General features: G+C 38.2%; 4 protein-coding genes across 7 annotated transcripts in view; 2 read left to right on the top strand and 2 right to left on the bottom strand.

Moving 5' to 3' along the window:
- Positions 1-2519, top strand: part of LOC110382309 (uncharacterized) — a 42466-nt gene extending 39947 nt beyond the window's left edge. For 2 of the 4 annotated variants that reach the window (XM_021342897.3, XM_021342904.3), the window contains exons 7-8: positions 312-556; positions 1371-2519. In XM_021342897.3, coding sequence (XP_021198572.1) covers positions 312-556; positions 1371-1439 — 314 coding nt within the window. In that variant the 3' untranslated portion in view covers positions 1440-2519. Of the gene's footprint in view, positions 1-311; positions 557-1370 lie in introns of those variants that run through there. The other 2 variants (XM_049838922.2, XM_049838923.2) reach the window with 2 other exon arrangements.
- LOC110382021 (V-type proton ATPase 116 kDa subunit a 1) overlaps positions 1-19973 on the top strand; it is a 161964-nt gene that overhangs the window by 97878 nt on the left and 44113 nt on the right.
- Positions 9191-13230, bottom strand: LOC110381800 (heat shock 70 kDa protein cognate 4). Its single transcript, XM_021342205.3, is given in 4 exon segments — positions 9191-9318; positions 9321-11030; positions 12167-12377; positions 13068-13230. Coding segments are annotated over 3 exon segments (1962 nt in total). The 5' UTR covers positions 13068-13230; the 3' UTR covers positions 9191-9277.
- LOC110381978 (transmembrane protein 161B) lies at positions 14598-19820 on the bottom strand. Its single transcript, XM_021342427.3, has 9 exons — positions 19608-19820; positions 19165-19527; positions 18922-19001; positions 18430-18645; positions 17923-18039; positions 17506-17646; positions 16919-17093; positions 16239-16472; positions 14598-15841 (listed from the first exon to the last, which is right to left on the bottom strand). Exons 1-9 carry the CDS (start codon positions 19608-19610, stop codon positions 15722-15724), a joined length of 1449 nt encoding a protein of 482 aa, XP_021198102.3. The 5' UTR covers positions 19611-19820; the 3' UTR covers positions 14598-15721.

Raw genomic sequence — 19973 nt, forward strand, 5'->3', positions numbered from 1 at the left:
CATGTATTTAAACATATATTTTGATCATTGCTAACCGCTTCGCTACCTGTTCGTTCTACGTGATGCTAACTGTAAATATCAATTTTGAAATATTTAAAAGAAAACCCCATGAAATTAATGGATCCCACAACTTTAAGATAAGCTTTCACAACTTCCACGGCTGTACATTATATGTTACAACTCTTTGAAGATAAGACAAGTATCAAGCGCTTCTCACAACACACAAAATGATACTAAAGAACAAAAAGTAGCACGCATCACCTGTTCCCTTCTGTACCACAAGCAGTCCTAATTGTGTGCCTTCCCCGCAGGTTCGCGACGTCCAAGTCTAACCTCCGTGCAGAGCAGTTCATCGTCTATCCGAAGCTACAGCGCTCGGCGTTGGGAGAGAGAACGAGAGCAGAAGGAGAGGAGACAGATGAGCATGCGACTGGCGCAGCTGCACGACAAGATGGCGGCCGGGCGCGACGTGCCCAAGCACGCGCCCACGCCGTCGCCGCGCTCGCCCAACAACTCCACAGATGGACTGCTACCGTCTGTATGTGAGATTAGAGAAGTATGATCATTCCTCCTGTCCTTCTGTAGTGGAGACGACGAAGTAAGGTTAGATGCTGTCGAATTTCACGAAGGAATTAGATAGGTAAATTACTTAAATATTCAAATGAAGCGTGGACTAAATGGGAAGTCGTTAGTTCTTTAGATACATAGACTTTCTCTCAAATAATTCAGCCTTGCTGTCAGGGGACTTATGTTCTTTGGAAACTTTTGAATGCTGACCTAAAAAATAAATGATTCTTTGAGAAATCATTCAAACCACTGGCTACAGACGGATTCGTGAAATTCGGCATATAATACAGACATTTCAAAACAGTATTGACATCACAACACTCCTTATAAAGTTAGACCCTTGATAACACAGCGTTAACATTTTTGTCCCCTTATAAAAACTGAGTCATTTTTTCCTTGTACTTGGCCCAGATTTTAGTGATCTTTTTTGTACATACCTTAAAATTATTACAGTTGGTGCCCTTTTTGTAGTAGTTCACGGTCTTTTGTATTGAATCATTTAGGCGTCCTCTTATTGCACTCCGTAGGTACATACAAGCCTCTAAGTTAGACAGAGATATATTTTTTTCAAATCTTAGTCTGCAGGTAGTTTAGTCAGTTTAGCTAGCTGGACACTGTTGAAACAAAAATTCTCAATAAAACTATAATTTAAAATACATATCTAATGTCAAAAATACTAAAAAAGAACCAATCTGGTCCTTTTATCTGCGAGTACAAACAAAATCTCAACACCAAAAAAACACTAATCAAAAATGTTTGCACAAGTGACTAACAGAACGTGTTTCCCAAACTTCCTCTTTCAGTTGATCACAAACCCTGAGCAGCAGTTGCAAGGGGTGGACGGCCCCTGCTCCAGCTCTTCGCTTTACTGACACCCGGCCCACGGGAAGATGACCAGGAGGTCCCTGGACTCCCTGTCGTCCGACGGCTCACCAGCCATCGCCTGGATGTAAGACCACCCGACTGAACTGTTCCCATTCAAGAACGTTTAGTGTTCCACGTGAACGACCATCATGTATATAGAAGTGTCGAGTGCTTGTAATGAACTCATTAACCCCTAAGTTCCGCATGAGGTATATCCAGCCTTGACTCCCACTTGTTGATATTGTAAGTAAACGCTTATGCTTATAGTTAGATCGAGGAGTTTCGGGTTCCGTGTATTGTTGCTTGCTAATACGGAGATTGACTAGGGATTGTAACACTTACCAACTCTAACAGGCTATACGCACATTTAAAAGAGAATCATTATATAAATCTCTTCTAATAAAATGAAAATAATAGCAATGGTGGAGTTGCTTACAAGATATGGGAGGTTTACTAAACTTATTCACAAGGCTTGATCAATATAAGAAGCTGAAACAGTTTTCTTATTATAAGGGCTAAAATAATTAAGTAAACAAGTGACATACGACGGACTCGGAATATTCCAGAAAATAAAAACATAAGACTAGTTATCGATAGCGATGTAAAGATATAAACTAAACTAATAAAAGTTGTTATAAGCGCATTTATATGATTTGTATTTATTAAATGTGGAATTTAGATAAATATGCGCAATAAGTTGATGTTAAACGAAATATATATTTATATTCATTTGTTAATTAATACATGTAGGACGTGTAAGTTGATTTAATAAAGACAGAATTATCGCATTATGTTTGAAAACATATCGTTTTATAAGTATAATATTGACTGTTAACAACGGCCGTAACAATTTTTATAATTATCTACTTTAACTAATGTACCTGATTGTTGGTTTTGTTTATAAGTGAATTCAATGCATTCTGTTTTACTTTATTGAATATACTAGCGAGATATTAGGCTTACTAAATGTCATGCTAAAATTTAATAATACAGTTATTTCTAAAAGCAATCGATGAATGTGGAAGATAGAAAATGCCTAAAATGTATCGTTGGTCAGAGTTGTTACCTATATTTTATACAGCCGTGATGTTACAAAATAACTGTATTATTGAGTTTTTCGATAAAACATGTACATTTTAAGGTAACATAGGTATGGAGTGGTTGCAATGTGGCTCCGGCCAGGCCTTATAGTTCAGGAAACTGGGACACGGAAGAGTGTGATGAATGAAGTATAGACAAAACATTTTGTACTCGTAATAATGTAAATAAATAGTTCGAGAAATAGTTAATTTAGTGTTCGCTTGCTGATATTGGCTGTCTTGAACTGTCTGCTTCAAATAATTGTTTAACTTCTCAAAGCTAGATGATAGTTTTAGAAAGAATTGTCATACGTCTTCCATCTTGAACGTCCACGCTTTGAATTGTATAATTATTTTTGCTGCTCTTCTTTTTGATCTCAGTGTTTTATTTTTCGATTTGCTGCTACAGTATTACATAGATTAGTTACTGATTTATATCTTTTGATGTTCTCTTTTAAGAAAGTTTCCTGAATAATTAGATGTCCTTTAAGTTTATTTTTCGTTATACTATCGGACGACAGAGCAAATCTTTTCGCTTTATGAATGTCTATATCTCAAAGTCCAGCATAAGCAGTTTTCTTGTAACTTAAGCAAGCGACTGTTTCGTACAAATAAATAATTTTAATGGAAAGTTACAAAGACAAGACATGTATGAAAATCTGAAATGTAATGTTTAGTGAGGACTGTCAAATGGAAAGATAAGCAGAATGTCTTAGGTTTGTACTAATCGACAGAAAACTCACTGATAGTTTTGAATTTATAAGATAAATGCTAGATAGGATAATTGAATCTAATTATCTTTTCATCTTCCTGTCTTTAACTATTTATTCTTCAATGTAACAGCGTGAGAGAGTTTTCTGAAAAAGGCATTACTGATAAACGTCACCGGCAGTCAGTATTTTCAGTGAGTGAAACCTGTTTCAGTGTCAATACAGCTACTGAACTCCATCTTCTATAGCTATTCTATACATAGCGTAATTTCAGATTCTATGAATATCTTCACTGGACTGATACATACTAAAACTCATGTGTAAACTATTCCTAACGGTGATTGAGACTAACCGAATGTTTCTATGTAATAAAGACATCTAAATGTGAGCTTTCAATGTTTTAAATACGTAATCATGGTACGAGAGAATTGACAAATGATACTCGATGAGTTTTCTTTTTAATGGAAAGGAGCAGACAGTGAAAGGCATCAATGAAAAAAATTCGATCAAATTATGTAATCGTGATAATAAAACGTAGTTACTTAACGAGAAGTATCCCGTTGTTTTGTAATAGCACAAATTAAACGCGGTCCCACCAGTTTGCAGTACTCACGTACTTGGATCCAAGTCGGGTATGTTGTGTTTATCGCTGTTTGCATTGCCAAAATAAAATGTCAACTGAATTTGGCGTGTTTTATTTGTATTTTTTTTATGTTGGTGTTGACCCTCGGAAGGTGGAATAATCACTTGCCGTCTTACCACAAAAACTTTTAAACGTCAGTTTATGCCTTGTCTAAAAAAATGTCAAATTATGACGTTGACATATGGTTCATTTTGCAGCCAAAATTTTATTAGACAAGTGTAAAACAGGGTTTAAAGTTTTTGTAGTAAGGCCCTTGATGTCTATATTATTATGTCCCCTGCAAAAAGGTGTACAGAAGAAATAACTGTGGGTAAATCGGAAAAGGCCCGGACCTGCAAAGCAGGAAATGATATGCGTAAATAAATGAAAAGAAGTGCTGAAATTCAAGTATTTTTTTAATAAGTGTAAATTACTCACTTCTGACAGATACTATAATATGTATTGCAAAAGAATCTCTTATTTAATTTTCCTAAAAATCTCACACAGACATAAGCATTAATATAACAATGCCTACCCAAGCTCACTGCTAATAACAATATGGGGTCTAAAAAAAAGAATTTAATTCATATTTTTCCAGAACAATGAACATCTCAATGAAGACCTGAAAAGGCTTCAGCGAAGGGCTTCACCTACAAGTCTATTCACGTCATTGGATGACGTCATACGCCCTTGTGAACTACGCCCTTACATCTTGGAGCATATCCAATATCCGCCGTCTATACCTAGAAATATAGTTCGGTTTACAAATAACACAGTTTTTTTCGGAACTGTAGAATATTTTTCCAGATTTCCTTACCATTGAACTAGCGGTTACTGACTCATTTAATGAAAATAGATTGAACAGATATAATAACAAGATGACTACTGAACGTTCCGTTGTTCTCTTCTACGTTGCCGTGCCCTACAGGGTCCATACTGTACTATATTATTATGTAACACCTTTTAAACATATGGAGTGCAATAAACGTATTGAGTATTGAGTATTGAGTTCCGTGGACAGATATGCTAAAGCTGGTATAATGTAATTGGTGTATTAGATTTTTCTCGTCATCAAACCGCTCGAGGACACCCTGGATTACAATGTCTGATATCACAAAACGGCATGGAGCAAGCGTGGTGATTAACACTCTATCCTTCTCTGTGTGAGAAGAGGCCTGTGCCCAGCAGAGGGATGTTAAAAAGGCTGATGATGATGACGATTAGGAACGCTAAGGAGCAAAAACTTTTGAGTTGGCTGAAAATTAGCTTCAGCTAATAAAACTAATGTTTACAAACCTTTGCTCAAAACTAGATCAATCTGTGAGTATCATTCTAGAACAACTTAGTTGCATACTTATCATTACAGAATGTACTTAATGAACAGTCTGCTTCCGCGACCATTCTTATCTTAATTACTCATACGCATTACGACTATTACGAGTAATATGGAGGGATTGACCTTCAGCTGATTAGTAGGAAGTTAAACTGGTTCGCCTAGACACTGACGACAAGAGCATGGCTGGCGGAGATGAGCGCTACGGACCAGGTTCCATTCTCAGACGTTACAAATATACATAGGTTACCAAAAGTCAGACTCATGACATGACTCTTTTGAACTTCAAAATGAAACGCAGTTCAGTTTTTTCAAAGGAATGCATTGTTTAAAAATAATCAATCAACCCTAGATAAACAAGAAATATTTTACCAATGCATATAACTAGCGTAGCAACTGTGGGAGGCCGGTCGATTGAATGGAATTTGTACGTTGCACATTGCACCTGTTTATTGCCATTTCAATGATAAGATTACCTGTTACCTAAATAATTATCTCATCGATATGCGTTCGATACTGAGAAATAAATTAGTCACCGCCTATTCATGCACTTTTATTAGTAAACAATTTGTTCTAGAGCTAGATAACAATGCTAAACATTTGTATGACGTTGAATGACAGTGCGTATTTGTTTGTAAAATTATAACCGGTCTAAATGTTTCTAGAATTAAACTTGAATAGGTTTTGTTGGGTATTTGAAAAGATTTGATTGATATTAACGACCTATGTAAGACTGGCTGTTCTGCTGGCTGGGGACACCCACTTTCCGCAACCGGTTAAACGTAGCCTATATCCTTTCTTTGGATAATGGATGCTAATATCTATGGTGTATACTACCAGATTTTGTTTCAATTGTGCTGCTTTGGGTTAACGGGTTTTTTTTTCCATTTCAACGGTGTCCTACCCACACTACTTTTGATTAAGTTGGCGTAGAACATTTGGGCAAAAAAAATGGGCCTACTTACTGTGTTCTAGAACATATTGGTTGAGTCAGCACTGTGACAAATGAATGATTTGTTCATTGAATAGTGACGCAGCAAGCAGCAAGTAACTGTTTAGGGAAAGTCCCTAAAAATGTCGTTACTTTTGCTTGTAACCTTTATTGTCTGTTTAGTATCGTATTTTCATCTTCTCCACCTTTTACACATCTTATCTTCAATATCGATCCAAAACATCAACAATAGCAAACAGAGAAACATGCTATAATTCACCCTTAAACCAAAGGGTTTTGACCTGAGACATCCGAACATACCTACTGACGTATTCACTGTAGAACCTCACGTGTGTGTAAGTAAAATGAGATGAACGGGATATTGCAGCTTCCGCCTGCGCGTGCGCAGTGACAGGTCAACGACATGCAGAGCCGTGGGCCCGTGACCGCTTGACCAGTAGGTAGGTACATGTATTGAGTCACATTTAACACAATACCTACCACGTGAGTAGAATACGTTCTTTACTCATGTTTGTGATACTACAAGCGTGTCCAAAAATATGTGATGCTATAGGTACAGACGTACAGAATTCTGCTAATTTAATAATGTGTCAATTGCATAGCAATTGAATCCCAATTGCAGTTTTAACGCTGTTGGGTGTTCTACTAATTTCTTGCCTACTGAACTAATCGGAAAAACTACTAATCTTCCTTTATTTTCATTTCATAACCTTCAGTCAGCTTATTCGTGAATCGTGAATGTCTCAATTCTAAGAGGTGTCTTACCCACAACTGATGGGGCCTCTTAATCCAAGGTGACGTTGAAGAAAATAACGCTTGACACTTTGGAGATCACTAACTCTGTCCGTAATGTTAAAGCCTCAAAACTTTGTCAATAAATTAATAATGGAGGATATTCGTTTCACAAGTTTTCTTTGAAGTTTGAAGTTAATTATATGGATTAAATCTTATGAAGGTATGGTACTGAAAGCGGGGCCCGGCAGGGCCAAGGCCAATGGTATAATAATCGTATGTTGACGGTAATAAACATTGACAATGCATATTATCCCTCTTTAATTACAAGAGTAGCCACTTGAAGAGGTACTATTTATAGACAGATCAGATGAGATCTCGAAACCGCTTCGTATGTGACTATTCCAGTCTTTTCTCTTCAATATTTACACTTTTGTAAACAGCTGTAATATCTGGAATCTAAAATTCTGTAGTTTTCAGACGCCATAACAAAATTAATGAGTAGGAGGGAATTTAGTTTTCATCGCGAGATTATCTGTTGAGATAGGCAGCCAAGATTGTTGATACGATAACCTTCTGAAATCTTCTCTAGAATATAAAATAGGATGAAATTTAACGTAGGTACATAAGTTTTCTGTATATACCTACTTTAGTGTACGATAATGAAAATGCAGTAATTTCCAGTACTTACGTAGGATGCCTATATCACTGCAGTTCAGTCATTATCAAAGTTATGTCATAACAAGACACTTAACTAGGTATTAATTACTTGTGCATGTTACTTATCTACTCATGTTGGTGCGTAGTACATAATGTAATGGTTATAATCTAGACTTTAGACAAAGATAAATAGAGTGTGACATCTCGACCTAGTAGTCTCAAGTTCCCGATCAGCAACCTTGGTTATTTTTTTTACTTAGATACTCTTGAGAGACCTTATGCCCATTAACATAAAACCTTAGGAAAAGCTCATCGAAAAATGAACTGGTGCAACCGTTCTTTCTTATGATATGACCGGCTCCTATAGCAAATAATAGAATAGAATCGTTTTATTTACTGACAGTAACCGATGGTATAAAGGGCATTCAATAATTTTATTATGCTTGTAAGTAGCTATGTGGTCACATAGGCAGACCTGTACGGTCATACCTGTATGGTCGTTGATATAGGTAGACAAAGGGGTAGGCACTTCCATTATTTTCCATAAACCAATAGACGGCAAGGCCACAAACATTGACTCTGGCGTGAATAATTAAAATCAATACTTTACCATACATAAATAGCAATGAATTGCACTGTTTATGTCGGCTGAACATAAACCGGCGGCTTTGTCTAGTGAGCCGCGATAAGGCTTTCTGATGCATTTAGGAAAATTATACAACAATTATCGAGATCTGAAACTTCCAGATTACCCTATAAACTCCAAGTTTACTAACGAAAAAAGCATTTTAGCATTTCAAGGTTCTATACAGCGAGAGTCGACAGCACCAAGATTTAACATCGCTTTACCAAGTTACAAACATAATTAGTTTAACTGCTTCCAACCCGCGGGGAGTGCGAGACATGGTTGCAATTACGTAGTAGGTAGGAAGCGTAAAAGAATAAGTGCTGATGACGTCAGTTAAGCAAAAAATATAAATTCAAAGGTGAAAAAGGACATGCTTTTTATAACGACCCGTCTGGGGCTGTTGTCTCGTATATAAGTACGTAGATACATCTACACTCGTAGGTACATCATGAACATACGAACCCATGACAGTAAAAAATAAAGTTGTAGTCTGTTACTATGTTCTATGTAAACTTGGTATCGATCGTCATGCGAAACGCAAGTGCTAACGTTTTATCTCTGTCGAGATTATTCTGGAGTGGCTATTTCGGTCGAATTATATCGTCCACGAGAATACTCGACCGCGTGCATCATAACTCCGTCTGCTATTTCTAATACCTACAGACTGGATTAGACCGAAGGAACGCGGGCCGAAGTCCAAGTACCTTTTTATCAACGCCTCGCGTCTCGTAACTTAGGTAATGACGTAAGGACACATGTATGGTCGATGTTAATGAGTAGGAAACTACCGGTGCTTAGCACCTAGGTAGATCCAGCGATATTACATCATACCTTTCAGTGTCCCTCACGTAACGGACCTACTCCAGGTATTGTACTCTAGACTAGGTCATTTATGTGTAGGTATGTGTGTTTAAGAGAAGTAGCAATGGTCATTGACCCTCTTATGACAAGGTCAACACACTGCATTATGTAATTGAAATGTTTCTATCTATATGAACGAATTCATAAAAACACAAAAGGTTTTAAAAATTAAAATACAGAAGTGAGTTTCAATCATTTATTGGAGACACTGTACTGTAGTTGAATACTGCAATATCAGTAAAAGCGTGGTGTGTAATCTGTTGGAATGTTTAGTCGACCTCCTCGATGGTAGGTCCGGCACCGCCACCGGGGCCGCGCCGCCAGCGCCGGGCGCGCCGCCGGGGAAGCCGGGCATACCGCCGGGCATGCCGCCGGGCATGCCACCAGCGCCCTGGTACATCTTGGTGATGATGGGGTTGCAGATGCCTTCCAGCTCCTTCTGTTTGTGCTCGTACTCCTCCTTGTCAGCCAGCTGATTGGAGTCCAACCATTTGATGGTGTCGTTGCACTTGTCGAGGATGGTTTGCTTGTCAGAGTCTGAGATCTTGTCCTTGAGCTTCTCATCCTCCATGGTGGACTTCATGTTGAAGCAGTATGATTCCAGGGCGTTCTTGGCCTGGATGGTCTCCTTCTGCTTCTCGTCCTCAGTCCTGTATTTCTCGGCCTCGTTGACCATGCGCTCGATCTCCTCCTTTGAAAGACGGCCCTTGTCGTTGGTGATGGTGATCTTGTTCTCCTTGTTGGTGGACTTCTCAACAGCAGATACGTTGAGGATACCGTTGGCGTCGATGTCGAAGGTGACCTCGATCTGGGGCACGCCACGTGGCGCGGGAGGGATACCAGTGAGCTCGAACTTTCCGAGCAGGTTGTTGTCCTTGGTCATGGCACGCTCGCCCTCGAATACCTGGATGAGTACTCCGGGCTGGTTGTCAGAGTAGGTGGTGAAGGTCTGAGTCTGCTTGGTGGGGATGGTGGTGTTACGCTTGATGAGGGTGGTCATGACACCGCCGGCGGTTTCGATACCGAGCGACAGCGGGGTCACGTCGAGCAGGAGCAGGTCCTGCACCTCCTCAGACTTGTCACCATGCAAGATGGCGGCCTGGACGGCGGCACCATAAGCTACGGCCTCGTCGGGGTTGATGGATTTGTTAAGCTCCTTTCCATTGAAGAAGTCTTGAAGGAGCTTCTGCACCTTGGGAATACGAGTAGAACCACCTACAAGTACGATGTCGTGGATTTGCGACTTGTCCATCTTCGCGTCACGAAGGGACTTCTCCACGGGCTCCATGGTGGATCTGAACAGGTCAGCGTTCAGCTCCTCGAAACGAGCCCTGGTGATGGATGTGTAGAAATCGATACCCTCAAATAGAGAGTCGATTTCAATGCTAGCCTGGGTGGAAGAAGACAGAGTCCTCTTCGCCCTTTCACAAGCAGTGCGCAATCGCCGAAGGGCCCTCTTGTTGGTGGCGAGGTCCTTCTTGTACTTCCTCTTGAACTCCTGCACGAAGTGGTTCACCATTCTGTTATCGAAGTCCTCTCCTCCCAAGTGAGTGTCACCGGCGGTGGACTTTACTTCAAAGATACCATCCTCGATGGTCAGGATGGACACGTCGAAGGTACCGCCGCCGAGATCGAAAATCAAGACGTTACGTTCTCCACTCCCCTTCTTGTCAAGGCCGTACGCAATCGCAGCAGCAGTCGGTTCATTGATGATACGGAGAACGTTCAAGCCAGAGATGGTACCCGCATCTTTCGTGGCTTGTCTTTGTGAGTCGTTGAAGTACGCTGGAACCGTGATTACTGCATTCTGCACCGTTTTGCCGAGATAGGCCTCGGCTGTTTCCTTCATTTTTGTGAGCACCATTGAGCTAACTTCCTCAGGGAAGAAGGTTTTGTCTTCTCCCTTGTATGAGACCTTGATCTTTGGCTTACCACCGTCACTGACAACCTCGAAAGGCCAGTGCTTCATGTCGGCTTGTACGGTGGCATCTTCGAATTTGCGGCCGATGAGACGTTTAGCATCTGTAACAAGCAAAATAAAACCGTTACACACACGTTCAATGGAATATTTAGCCTATGTGTTGCATAAATATCCTCAGAATACTGTTATCATTCAATATGTTCAGAGACTCTAGTCTAGTATATTGGATATCATCATGAAAAAGCTATAAAACCTAACAACTGACTAGGAAAGATTACATATTATCACATCTGTTTATAAATTACTAGCTTTTGCCCGCAACTTCGTTCGCGTGGAATAGTGACTACCAGCAGATTTTTGATTTGACCAATAGATGGCGCTATATGTCCGGAATAATTTTTTTTTTTTTTTTGTAATAAAAACTATCCTATGTCCTTTCTCAAGTTTCAAACTATGTCTGTACCAAATTTCACACAAATCGGTTCAGTAGTTTAGGCGTGAAGACAAGACAGACAGACAGACAGAAAGACAGACAGACAGACAGACAGAGTTACTTTCGCATTTATAATATTAGTTTGGATCTAACCTTGGTCTGTTCTTACAGGTTGACCTTTACAAACTTCACACAAGACTGATGACTCATCAATATTTATGAATTGGATAGTTTGTGTTTAGAAATGACAAAATTATTTTGTTAAACCCAGGATGTGGGAGCTTAGTCACCAATAGTGAAATTATGATCATATCTGTGTATACAATGAGTCATAACTCCTACGATTTATCTATTGTTTTCCGTGTAGGCTTTGTTTGCCTTAAAAGGTGTAGTTGTTGCTGTCACCATCAGTCAAATTTACTTTTAATAGTTAATCCAGGCCAATAACTCGCGACCCAGTTAACTAGGTAACGTCATAGGTAGTTGAATGAACTAGGTCCTGCCTGCATCGATCGCGCGACCTATTTCCGTTAACTAGGATGCTATCTGCAGCCCGGTAAATAACCCCGCGGTTGCGACGCCGACTCGGTCACACGCGGTTCACGTGTTAACCGAATGTGATTCACGTGTTTAATATGTAGGTACAATGTTTGATAACGTTATCTTTTCCTGTAGAACAGAGTAGGTTTTTCATTACCGGTCGATATGGCGATTCCCACCGGAAACTAGATGTAACGTAGATTAATCAGACTAAGGTTACTATTGGCTAGATATGATGCGGGTATGCGGCGTCGAGAAACTTACCGAAAATTGTGTTGTTAGGGTTCATCGCCACCTGGTTCTTGGCGGCATCACCGATGAGACGCTCGGTGTCTGTGAACGCGACATATGAGGGCGTGGTCCTGTTGCCCTGGTCGTTGGCGATGATCTCCACCTTACCATGCTGGAAAACTCCCACGCATGAGTAAGTGGTACCCAAGTCGATACCTACAGCAGGTGCTTTAGTTGCTGCCATCTGAAACAAAGAAACGTAGGGTTAAGCTGGGCTGAATAACACCCGACCTTTGCAAATGTACTTGAACGGGTCAACGAAACCGGAGGATTTGAGGTTAAGTGCCGCCATTTTGATACCGATCAAGTTAACGAAAAACGTTAATTAGCACGTGGGAAGTAAGACATGTTGCATAGAAATGGTAAATCCGTCATGGTTATTCAAAATACCTACTTGCTAAATAGAAGCTAAATCGTTACAAAGCGGAAAATGCAGTGGCGGCCATTACACGAAAAATCAATACGGTGTCGGGAGAACATTCTCGAATAAACCGTGGAAGTCTACAGTAATATCAACAAAAATAGCTACATTTCGCTTCTCAATAACGTAAGAGAACACACCGTATTCATCAAGCGGCCCAGTAAACCACGTGCCTAGCCAATTGCCACACGAACAAAGAAAATAGATATTGACGAAAAAGACCTTGCAAACGTTATTTCAAGGACTATTAATTACAGTATTCAATCAATAATAGTTACTGGAAAAGCTACACGAACTACTGGAAACGTGGTAGTGACTTCCCGCCTCACCAACTCATAAAATCAAGAATCTCACAAATCAAAATCACAAAAAATATCGTACCGTTGATAAAGATTTACTATTTTCACAGAACAGAACACAAAATAAATTTCAAATTATACAGAAATCACTTACTTTTTGATTTTTAATGTATAACTATCTCAGTCGTTGACTTAACTCGTAGAGTAAACTCAGCAAAGGTGCGCGATTGACGGCTTCTTTTCACGAAATAATATGGCGTCGGAATTTCACCAACGAGTTTATATGCGCGGGGATGCGTCACTCGACGTCACTCGGTTGTTCTGGAATATTCCCTACGGCGACCAATAGGAATCGCTCCCTCCTAGCGTGAATATCCCTGATTGGTCAGAAAATGACATCTGCAGCGTTTTTGTGTTAAGCTAGGGGTGCGAATAGAGGCGTTTGGAAGAAGCATACAATGTATCGATAAAACTGTACCGTACAGTGAAATACCACGGCTAATGGCCTTACTACAAAACTTAAACATCTGTTTTACACTTGTCTAAAAAAATTGTGGCTGCAAAATTAACCATATGTCAACGTCATAATTTGTAATTGTTTTAGACAAGTCTTAAACTGATGTTTAAAAGTTTTTGTGGTAAGATGGTAAATGTTTAATTCTCATTTATCCAAGACAATTAGGGTTATATTTTCAAAGTCAACGGTGTTTATTTCATGAAACCTATTAGGGTAATTTTTGCACTATTTTCTTTCCAGTATACCCATTTAAAAATCTTCATTGTCATTAAATGAATCATTTAAAATATTTCTTATGAAATAACTCATCCAATGATAAAGAAATGTGGGAAAAGAAAATATAACTGCTGTTGTTATCACTAAAACGCACGTGGTTTTGAAGCCGTACACTCTTATTGGAATGGTTTCTCCAGCCGATAAGCTCTAGCTCTCATAAGAATAATTTCTTATTGGCACCCACGATAAAGTTCCGGAAATGCCTTTATTTTCAGAATAAAAAACAAAAGTCTTTCATGATGCTATAAATTAAACTTGATTACTGTAGAGTAGTCAGTTGTATTAAAAGCATTTACCTCTTTTTCTACAAGTTTTCATGAAAGATTCCACATTTTCCTTATTTCTAATAACAACGCGTCAACAAGAAGTATTTTATTCATTTAATAAAGATCTTGAACATAATCATCGATATCGACAACCAATACAACGCATCACTTGGGTCTCGGTAGTGTTACAAGCTTAGAATATACCTACTAGAAAAATCTACAAATATCCACAAAATTGATAAGAGGTAGTCAATGAAATGTAAAAAAAAACTTGCATGAAATACAAATAGAATGCCTAAATTCTATTTATTTCTTCGAATGAGAACACAGAAATGATTGGAATGACGAAGTCGCGCCCTCTGTTGTGTAAGAATATGAGTCATCGTAAAAACCTTCCAGCCAGGCAGGCCGGTTGCCGGTAACCGGTAATCTTTGTACGGGGAGAGATGCTAGAATGTGATTTATTAATCGTCATTTTTTACTAAAATGTATTCTTATAACATTGAGAAGTCAAATGGGTCGCACAAGTCTATTTGAATCAATATAAACCTTTTATGTTAATGAACTTCATGGTATTCAGGTATTCAGTAATATAAAAATAAAAGCAGAAATAATAAAAAAACAGTTCTTATAAACCTTTTAATAGAAAAAACAGTCCAATACAATACAAAGAAATAAATAAAACAGTCCTAATACAACATGCGCCTTATATTCTAGATTCTAACTTCAGTTGGAAGCATTTTGTGCTCGTGTAAAGAATTATTATGTAGGCTTTACAACATTATTATTTTAATTCCATTCTTTTCGCACATAGATTTCTAACAACCTGTTCCTTACTTCCTTTTATAACATGACAATTATTTTTTCTGAAAAACGCTGACTCAGAATGAGATTCCGTAAAAAAGGTTGTAATATTATTTTATGTTGCATCACTCCAAAGAAACACATCAACAAACAACCTTATCTGTAATTAAAAAGTTCAAAATACAACTACGGTACGGCAATCAAAACTTTGTACATAGGAATCACACTTGAACATAACCCATTGCAAACCAACTAAATATATTAAAGTGTAGACTTTGTGCAATGTGACCCAATGACCACACTACTATTTGTGAACAGAAAAAGAAAACAAAATTAATATGGTAACGAAACAAAACGACGACTCTTCACAAATATTCTTCATAAAACTGGGTCAATGATACTTTTGTTGTAGTATTTTTATTTCTGTACATGTAAAACATAGTTGCTGCCAATTTGTCTATTTTTACATTTAGAGAGTATTTTTACAATTTCAATGCTATTTTCTGCAAACATTTTTGAACAATATAAAGCTGTAGCTTGCTGTAAAAATCCGATTAGGTAGATTTATAGTTCAGTGTGTAGACAATTTGCCTGGCAAAATAAATAGTTATACCTACTCCATTTTTGAGTGGGCCTTAGCTAAAGATCAACAATCTTGATATGATTTTTTATTTAAACACTGTTTAAAAGTAAAATGCGGCAAAAAATCGAGGTACCTAAATACATAAAATAACAATTAGGTATTTAATGCATTTGTGAAAAAAATCCTTTCAAGATTCTTAAACCTTAAGAGCCTACTCAAACGTCGTACAGATTAAAACTAATAAAAAATCTGTCTTTATACTTTGTATCATTCATTTAACCTTACAAACAACCAATGTTTTTTATTTTCCCGCTCAACCTGATTGCAGACGTGACTAGAACTCTATGGTGAGTGTGTGGGTATCACGAGATCCTGAAATATGTCTGGTATGCGAGGCCGAGCGAGGTGGTGAGGAACCACGCGAAGCAGCACCACCAGGTTGCGAACCCGAACACGCCTCGGTAGACGTCTACTGTGAATACCTGGGGAAGGAAATAAATATATTTGTATTTTGGATTTTATTTGATGGCATGGTAGGTTTCTGAGTATTTATATTTATCTATTAGTTATCCGTTAAAATTAATATAGATAAACCGCAGTCAAAACTAGTCAAAAACTGGCCAGTAGGAGTAATGCCATTAGGGTTAGCGCCAATATAAGGGGCATACATCGTGTAGGACAAATCAATGAGGACAAAAATTAGGTTCCTATAATTATGCTTAAAAGAGACAAGACACCTTAAACAGAGGGTTGCCCGACTTTATATAAAAATGGACCCTAATAATGATGATTTGCTTAAATAAAACTTATTATTCCTTGTCGTCATTATCGAAAAGTACTTAAAACTATATAGAAATAAGTAGTAAAGAACAAACCTACCATTTTCAAATTCTCCCAAGCCAGCTGGAACTGTTCTATGCCTTCCCCATCCACGGCATCAGTAACACCTTCCACCTTATCGCTCATCGCACACACTTCCTCACTTTCATAGAACAATCCGGTCCAGGTGTAGCCGCCTAATGTCTTGTACATGAGTGCCATGTATAGACACATTATAATGGGGCAAATGTATTGGAGTGCTACTACGCAGAGGTAGTAGAATACTGATGCAATCTGTGAAGGAAGATTTGATTTAATTAGGAGTTTAATAAAACAGGTTGTTTTCCAGAACAGTATGTTGGTTGGTTGTCTTGATGCAGCACATAGAAGATAGGTACTTTTATAAGGACTATTATAAGATGACTTTTATAAGGTGTATCTTGGATAAAAATTACCATTAAGGAAAATATCCTGAGGAAACCTGGCTAATTAGCATTGAGCAAGCATGGTGATTAACGCTCAATCCTTTCTGTATGAGAAGCGGCCCGTAACCAGCGGCGGAACGATGGAAAGTCTGATGATTTAGTTCATGTTGCCTTGATATTACCCTAGAAACTGTGGAAGCTACTATTTCAACCGCTTTTACATAACTTATGTAAAAAGATTAAGTAGAAATTTCTATCATCGCCCCAAACATTGCCCCAAAAATTGCCAATTTGCAAAATCAACCATAGCCCTACCTTCTTCTGCAGATCAATGTTGGTAATTCTGCCGGCCTCCTTCTTCTGCACGTCGAGACGCCGCTGCGCCATGTCGAGGTACGCCTGCAGCTGCCGCGGCATCAGCGCCAGCCGCGTCACCACCGTGCCCACCACGAGGATCAGGCGGAGAGTGTCGAAGGCGTCTGATGTCATGCTGGAAGGGAAACGGAGCTTATAGATTGTGTTACATGTTTGTAGTATAGTAAGTAAGATATAGATCCTTGCTTGCTAATATTGTACATACGAAAAGAATTGTCTGTCTGTCTGTTGCGCTTTCACGGTGAAACTAATCAACCAATTGAAATGAAATACAGCCTATTGGAAGGACAGACGAAATTTTACTTTTTACGAGGGTGAAACTGCAGGCAACAGCTAGTGGTTATATAACTTTGTGTACCAGACTATGTATTGAATGTGGGGTCTATTACTTAATTCATACAAGAAGAACATAATGCAGTAACTTTTTCAAACATTCTTACAACTCATAACTTTCAAACAGAAGTTCGCTTAGCCGTTTTGCTTACTCACTATATAAACTAAAATTGTATAGGTGAAAATGTACTTACAGTGGTTTCTCCATACCGCTGAACACCCTCACAGTGAGATAGTGCCTTGTAATGGGTCTCACCCACAACAACACCAGTACAAATGGCATGGCAAAGTTAAAGTTCAGTAGTAAGGGTTTCACTTTGTTGTCTCCGTAATATCTGTAAAGGAAAGATGAGGAATTACATTTTATGAATATGAAGCTTTAGTTTCTAAAATGGTAAGGTACTCTTAATTGAAGGATAGATAGCACCACATAAACCCAGCAATTGATTTTGGGATCTAGACAAATAGCATAAATATGTAGTTGTAAGAATTTCCTCCTCTTTATGGAAGTTGCTTTAAAACTACTTAACATAGACCCCAAAAACACTTGTATGTATGATTTTGTATTAAGAACATATTATTTTATTTATTTTTAAGTTACAATAACTTACCTAAGTGAGTCCCAGTGCATCCTGGCAACTCTCAGTCCAGGGAAGGTGAAAAGTGTCCCGATTATAGCAGCCCACACAGCAAAGAAGAACTTTAGGATTAACTTTGATGCTGGACCCCTGGAATTGTACACAAATAATAAGTAAAATTTAATTAAATTTGTAAATTGTATAAAAAATGCAACTCCACTTTTTATTATTGCAGTCATCCAAAAAATAATTTATAGTTCAAGCTATGTTAAACATAGGAAGATATATATTTTTAATTAAAAACTGGCTCAGTGCCATAATTTCTATTACTTTCCTCTTACAAAAACCATAAGTTATGCAAAAAACTGTAATTTATGTGATTATCTTTGTAAATAGTTTGAGTTTCTTGTCTACAGACCTGAGGTAGATGTAGCCTCTTTTGAAGAACCATGCCAATAATGCAATTTACCCATTCAACATAAAAACTTTTGAATTTGAATGTACGAAAAATATATGGTGAACTATAACTCATATACTTACACAGAAGACAATCCCTGATTCTCAAGGAACTTGGAAGCATTTTCATAGAAGCTGTCATACGCTGGGTCCACCCCCACTTCCAGGTTAGCTTCACTCACGATCAGCACCATCATAGCTATGAGCAGGAACACGCAGAACGCGACGATGCAGGTTGATCTCTCACCGATGGATTCCTCGCTTGTGAAGTACTGCTTTGTGAGGCTTAGTAGGATTTTACTGTGATTTGTTGTTAAGGAATTTATAGATCCACTTAATTGTATGATACCAAATTCTGTGTAACTTTTTATCAATTAAGGCTCAGGTACACCAACAACACACACTAACTATTCTTAAACCTACTTCAAAATTAATGTTCATATACAGTGCAATAGCTAAACAGTTGTTTTAAGAAAATGTATGTTTATGTTATCAGCGAACTTAAGCCTCTCAAACTACATCAGCTAAGTTAGTGCTTAGGACTGAATGATCTTGCTTTTAATTTGTAAAGGATACAATGAGAACAGAACCACCAGTATACACCACACCATGCTCAGGTTGAACTCATCCTTCAGAGGGAATACTGATGTGTACACCTGAAACCATATCACAAATATTAACACAACTTCAAAATTATTTTAATTAACATTTATTTACAGTTAATGTGCATTTTAAGCACTAACTATTGGGAAAATACATACCTAGTAGCAGTACCTAAGCACAATAATAACTAAGTAGATTAAGGAAATGAACACTTACCTCAGACATAATATACACAATTGCAGTGTACAGAGAGAAGTCAACTATCCACACATATTCTGTGTAGAACCTCAAGTGTACTACGTCCAGCGGTGTCACGGGCGCCGTCTCCAGCTGGATGTCCAGGCTCCGAGGCACATGGAATGTCTCCGGCTTCCCATTCGACTCATGTTTACTCCCTTTCCTAGCCTTCGTAGTTTCCTTCGGCACTCCCGCCAAACTCTTCAACTCACTGTTCGTAGGATACAAATACCTGTACAGCCTTTGCGAACATAACAACCATCTCGCGAACGAATAACTCCCCAACTTCTGTATCACTGATACCATAATCAGGGTGATAACTAATTGAGCGCCTAGCAGTGCCTGCAATTCAAATTAAATGCAATGATCAAGTGAACTCAGCGCAGCGTCTATATTTAGAACTATAAATCAAGTTTACACACCATTTTGCCTGGATTTTCATTCACATTTAAGTCTATTCATAGTCTATATTTGCTAAATTATTTTCGTTTCAAGCTAAATCTATAACCTCAATTTTTTACTCCCACACAATATTGTACAGTAAAATTGAGAAGTATAATTAAATCTTAATGAAAGAATGCGATAGCATTATACAAAAGTTTAATGAAAAAAGAAGAGGTCCGAAATTCTTTTATCAGGACCAACTGTCAAAACTTATGCGTTTTATTTTAGTTGCATAACAATTTTTCAACGAGTATTTACAAAGTGAGCTCAAAAGTTAAAATTTCACTACAATTTTCGAGGTGATTTGATTTTATGAATTCGCTGGCTAATTATTTCACGATTTT

This window comes from Helicoverpa armigera, chromosome 12 (genome assembly GCF_030705265.1).
Source record: "Helicoverpa armigera isolate CAAS_96S chromosome 12, ASM3070526v1, whole genome shotgun sequence".
In the NCBI taxonomy this organism is placed as follows: domain Eukaryota; kingdom Metazoa; phylum Arthropoda; class Insecta; order Lepidoptera; family Noctuidae; genus Helicoverpa; species Helicoverpa armigera.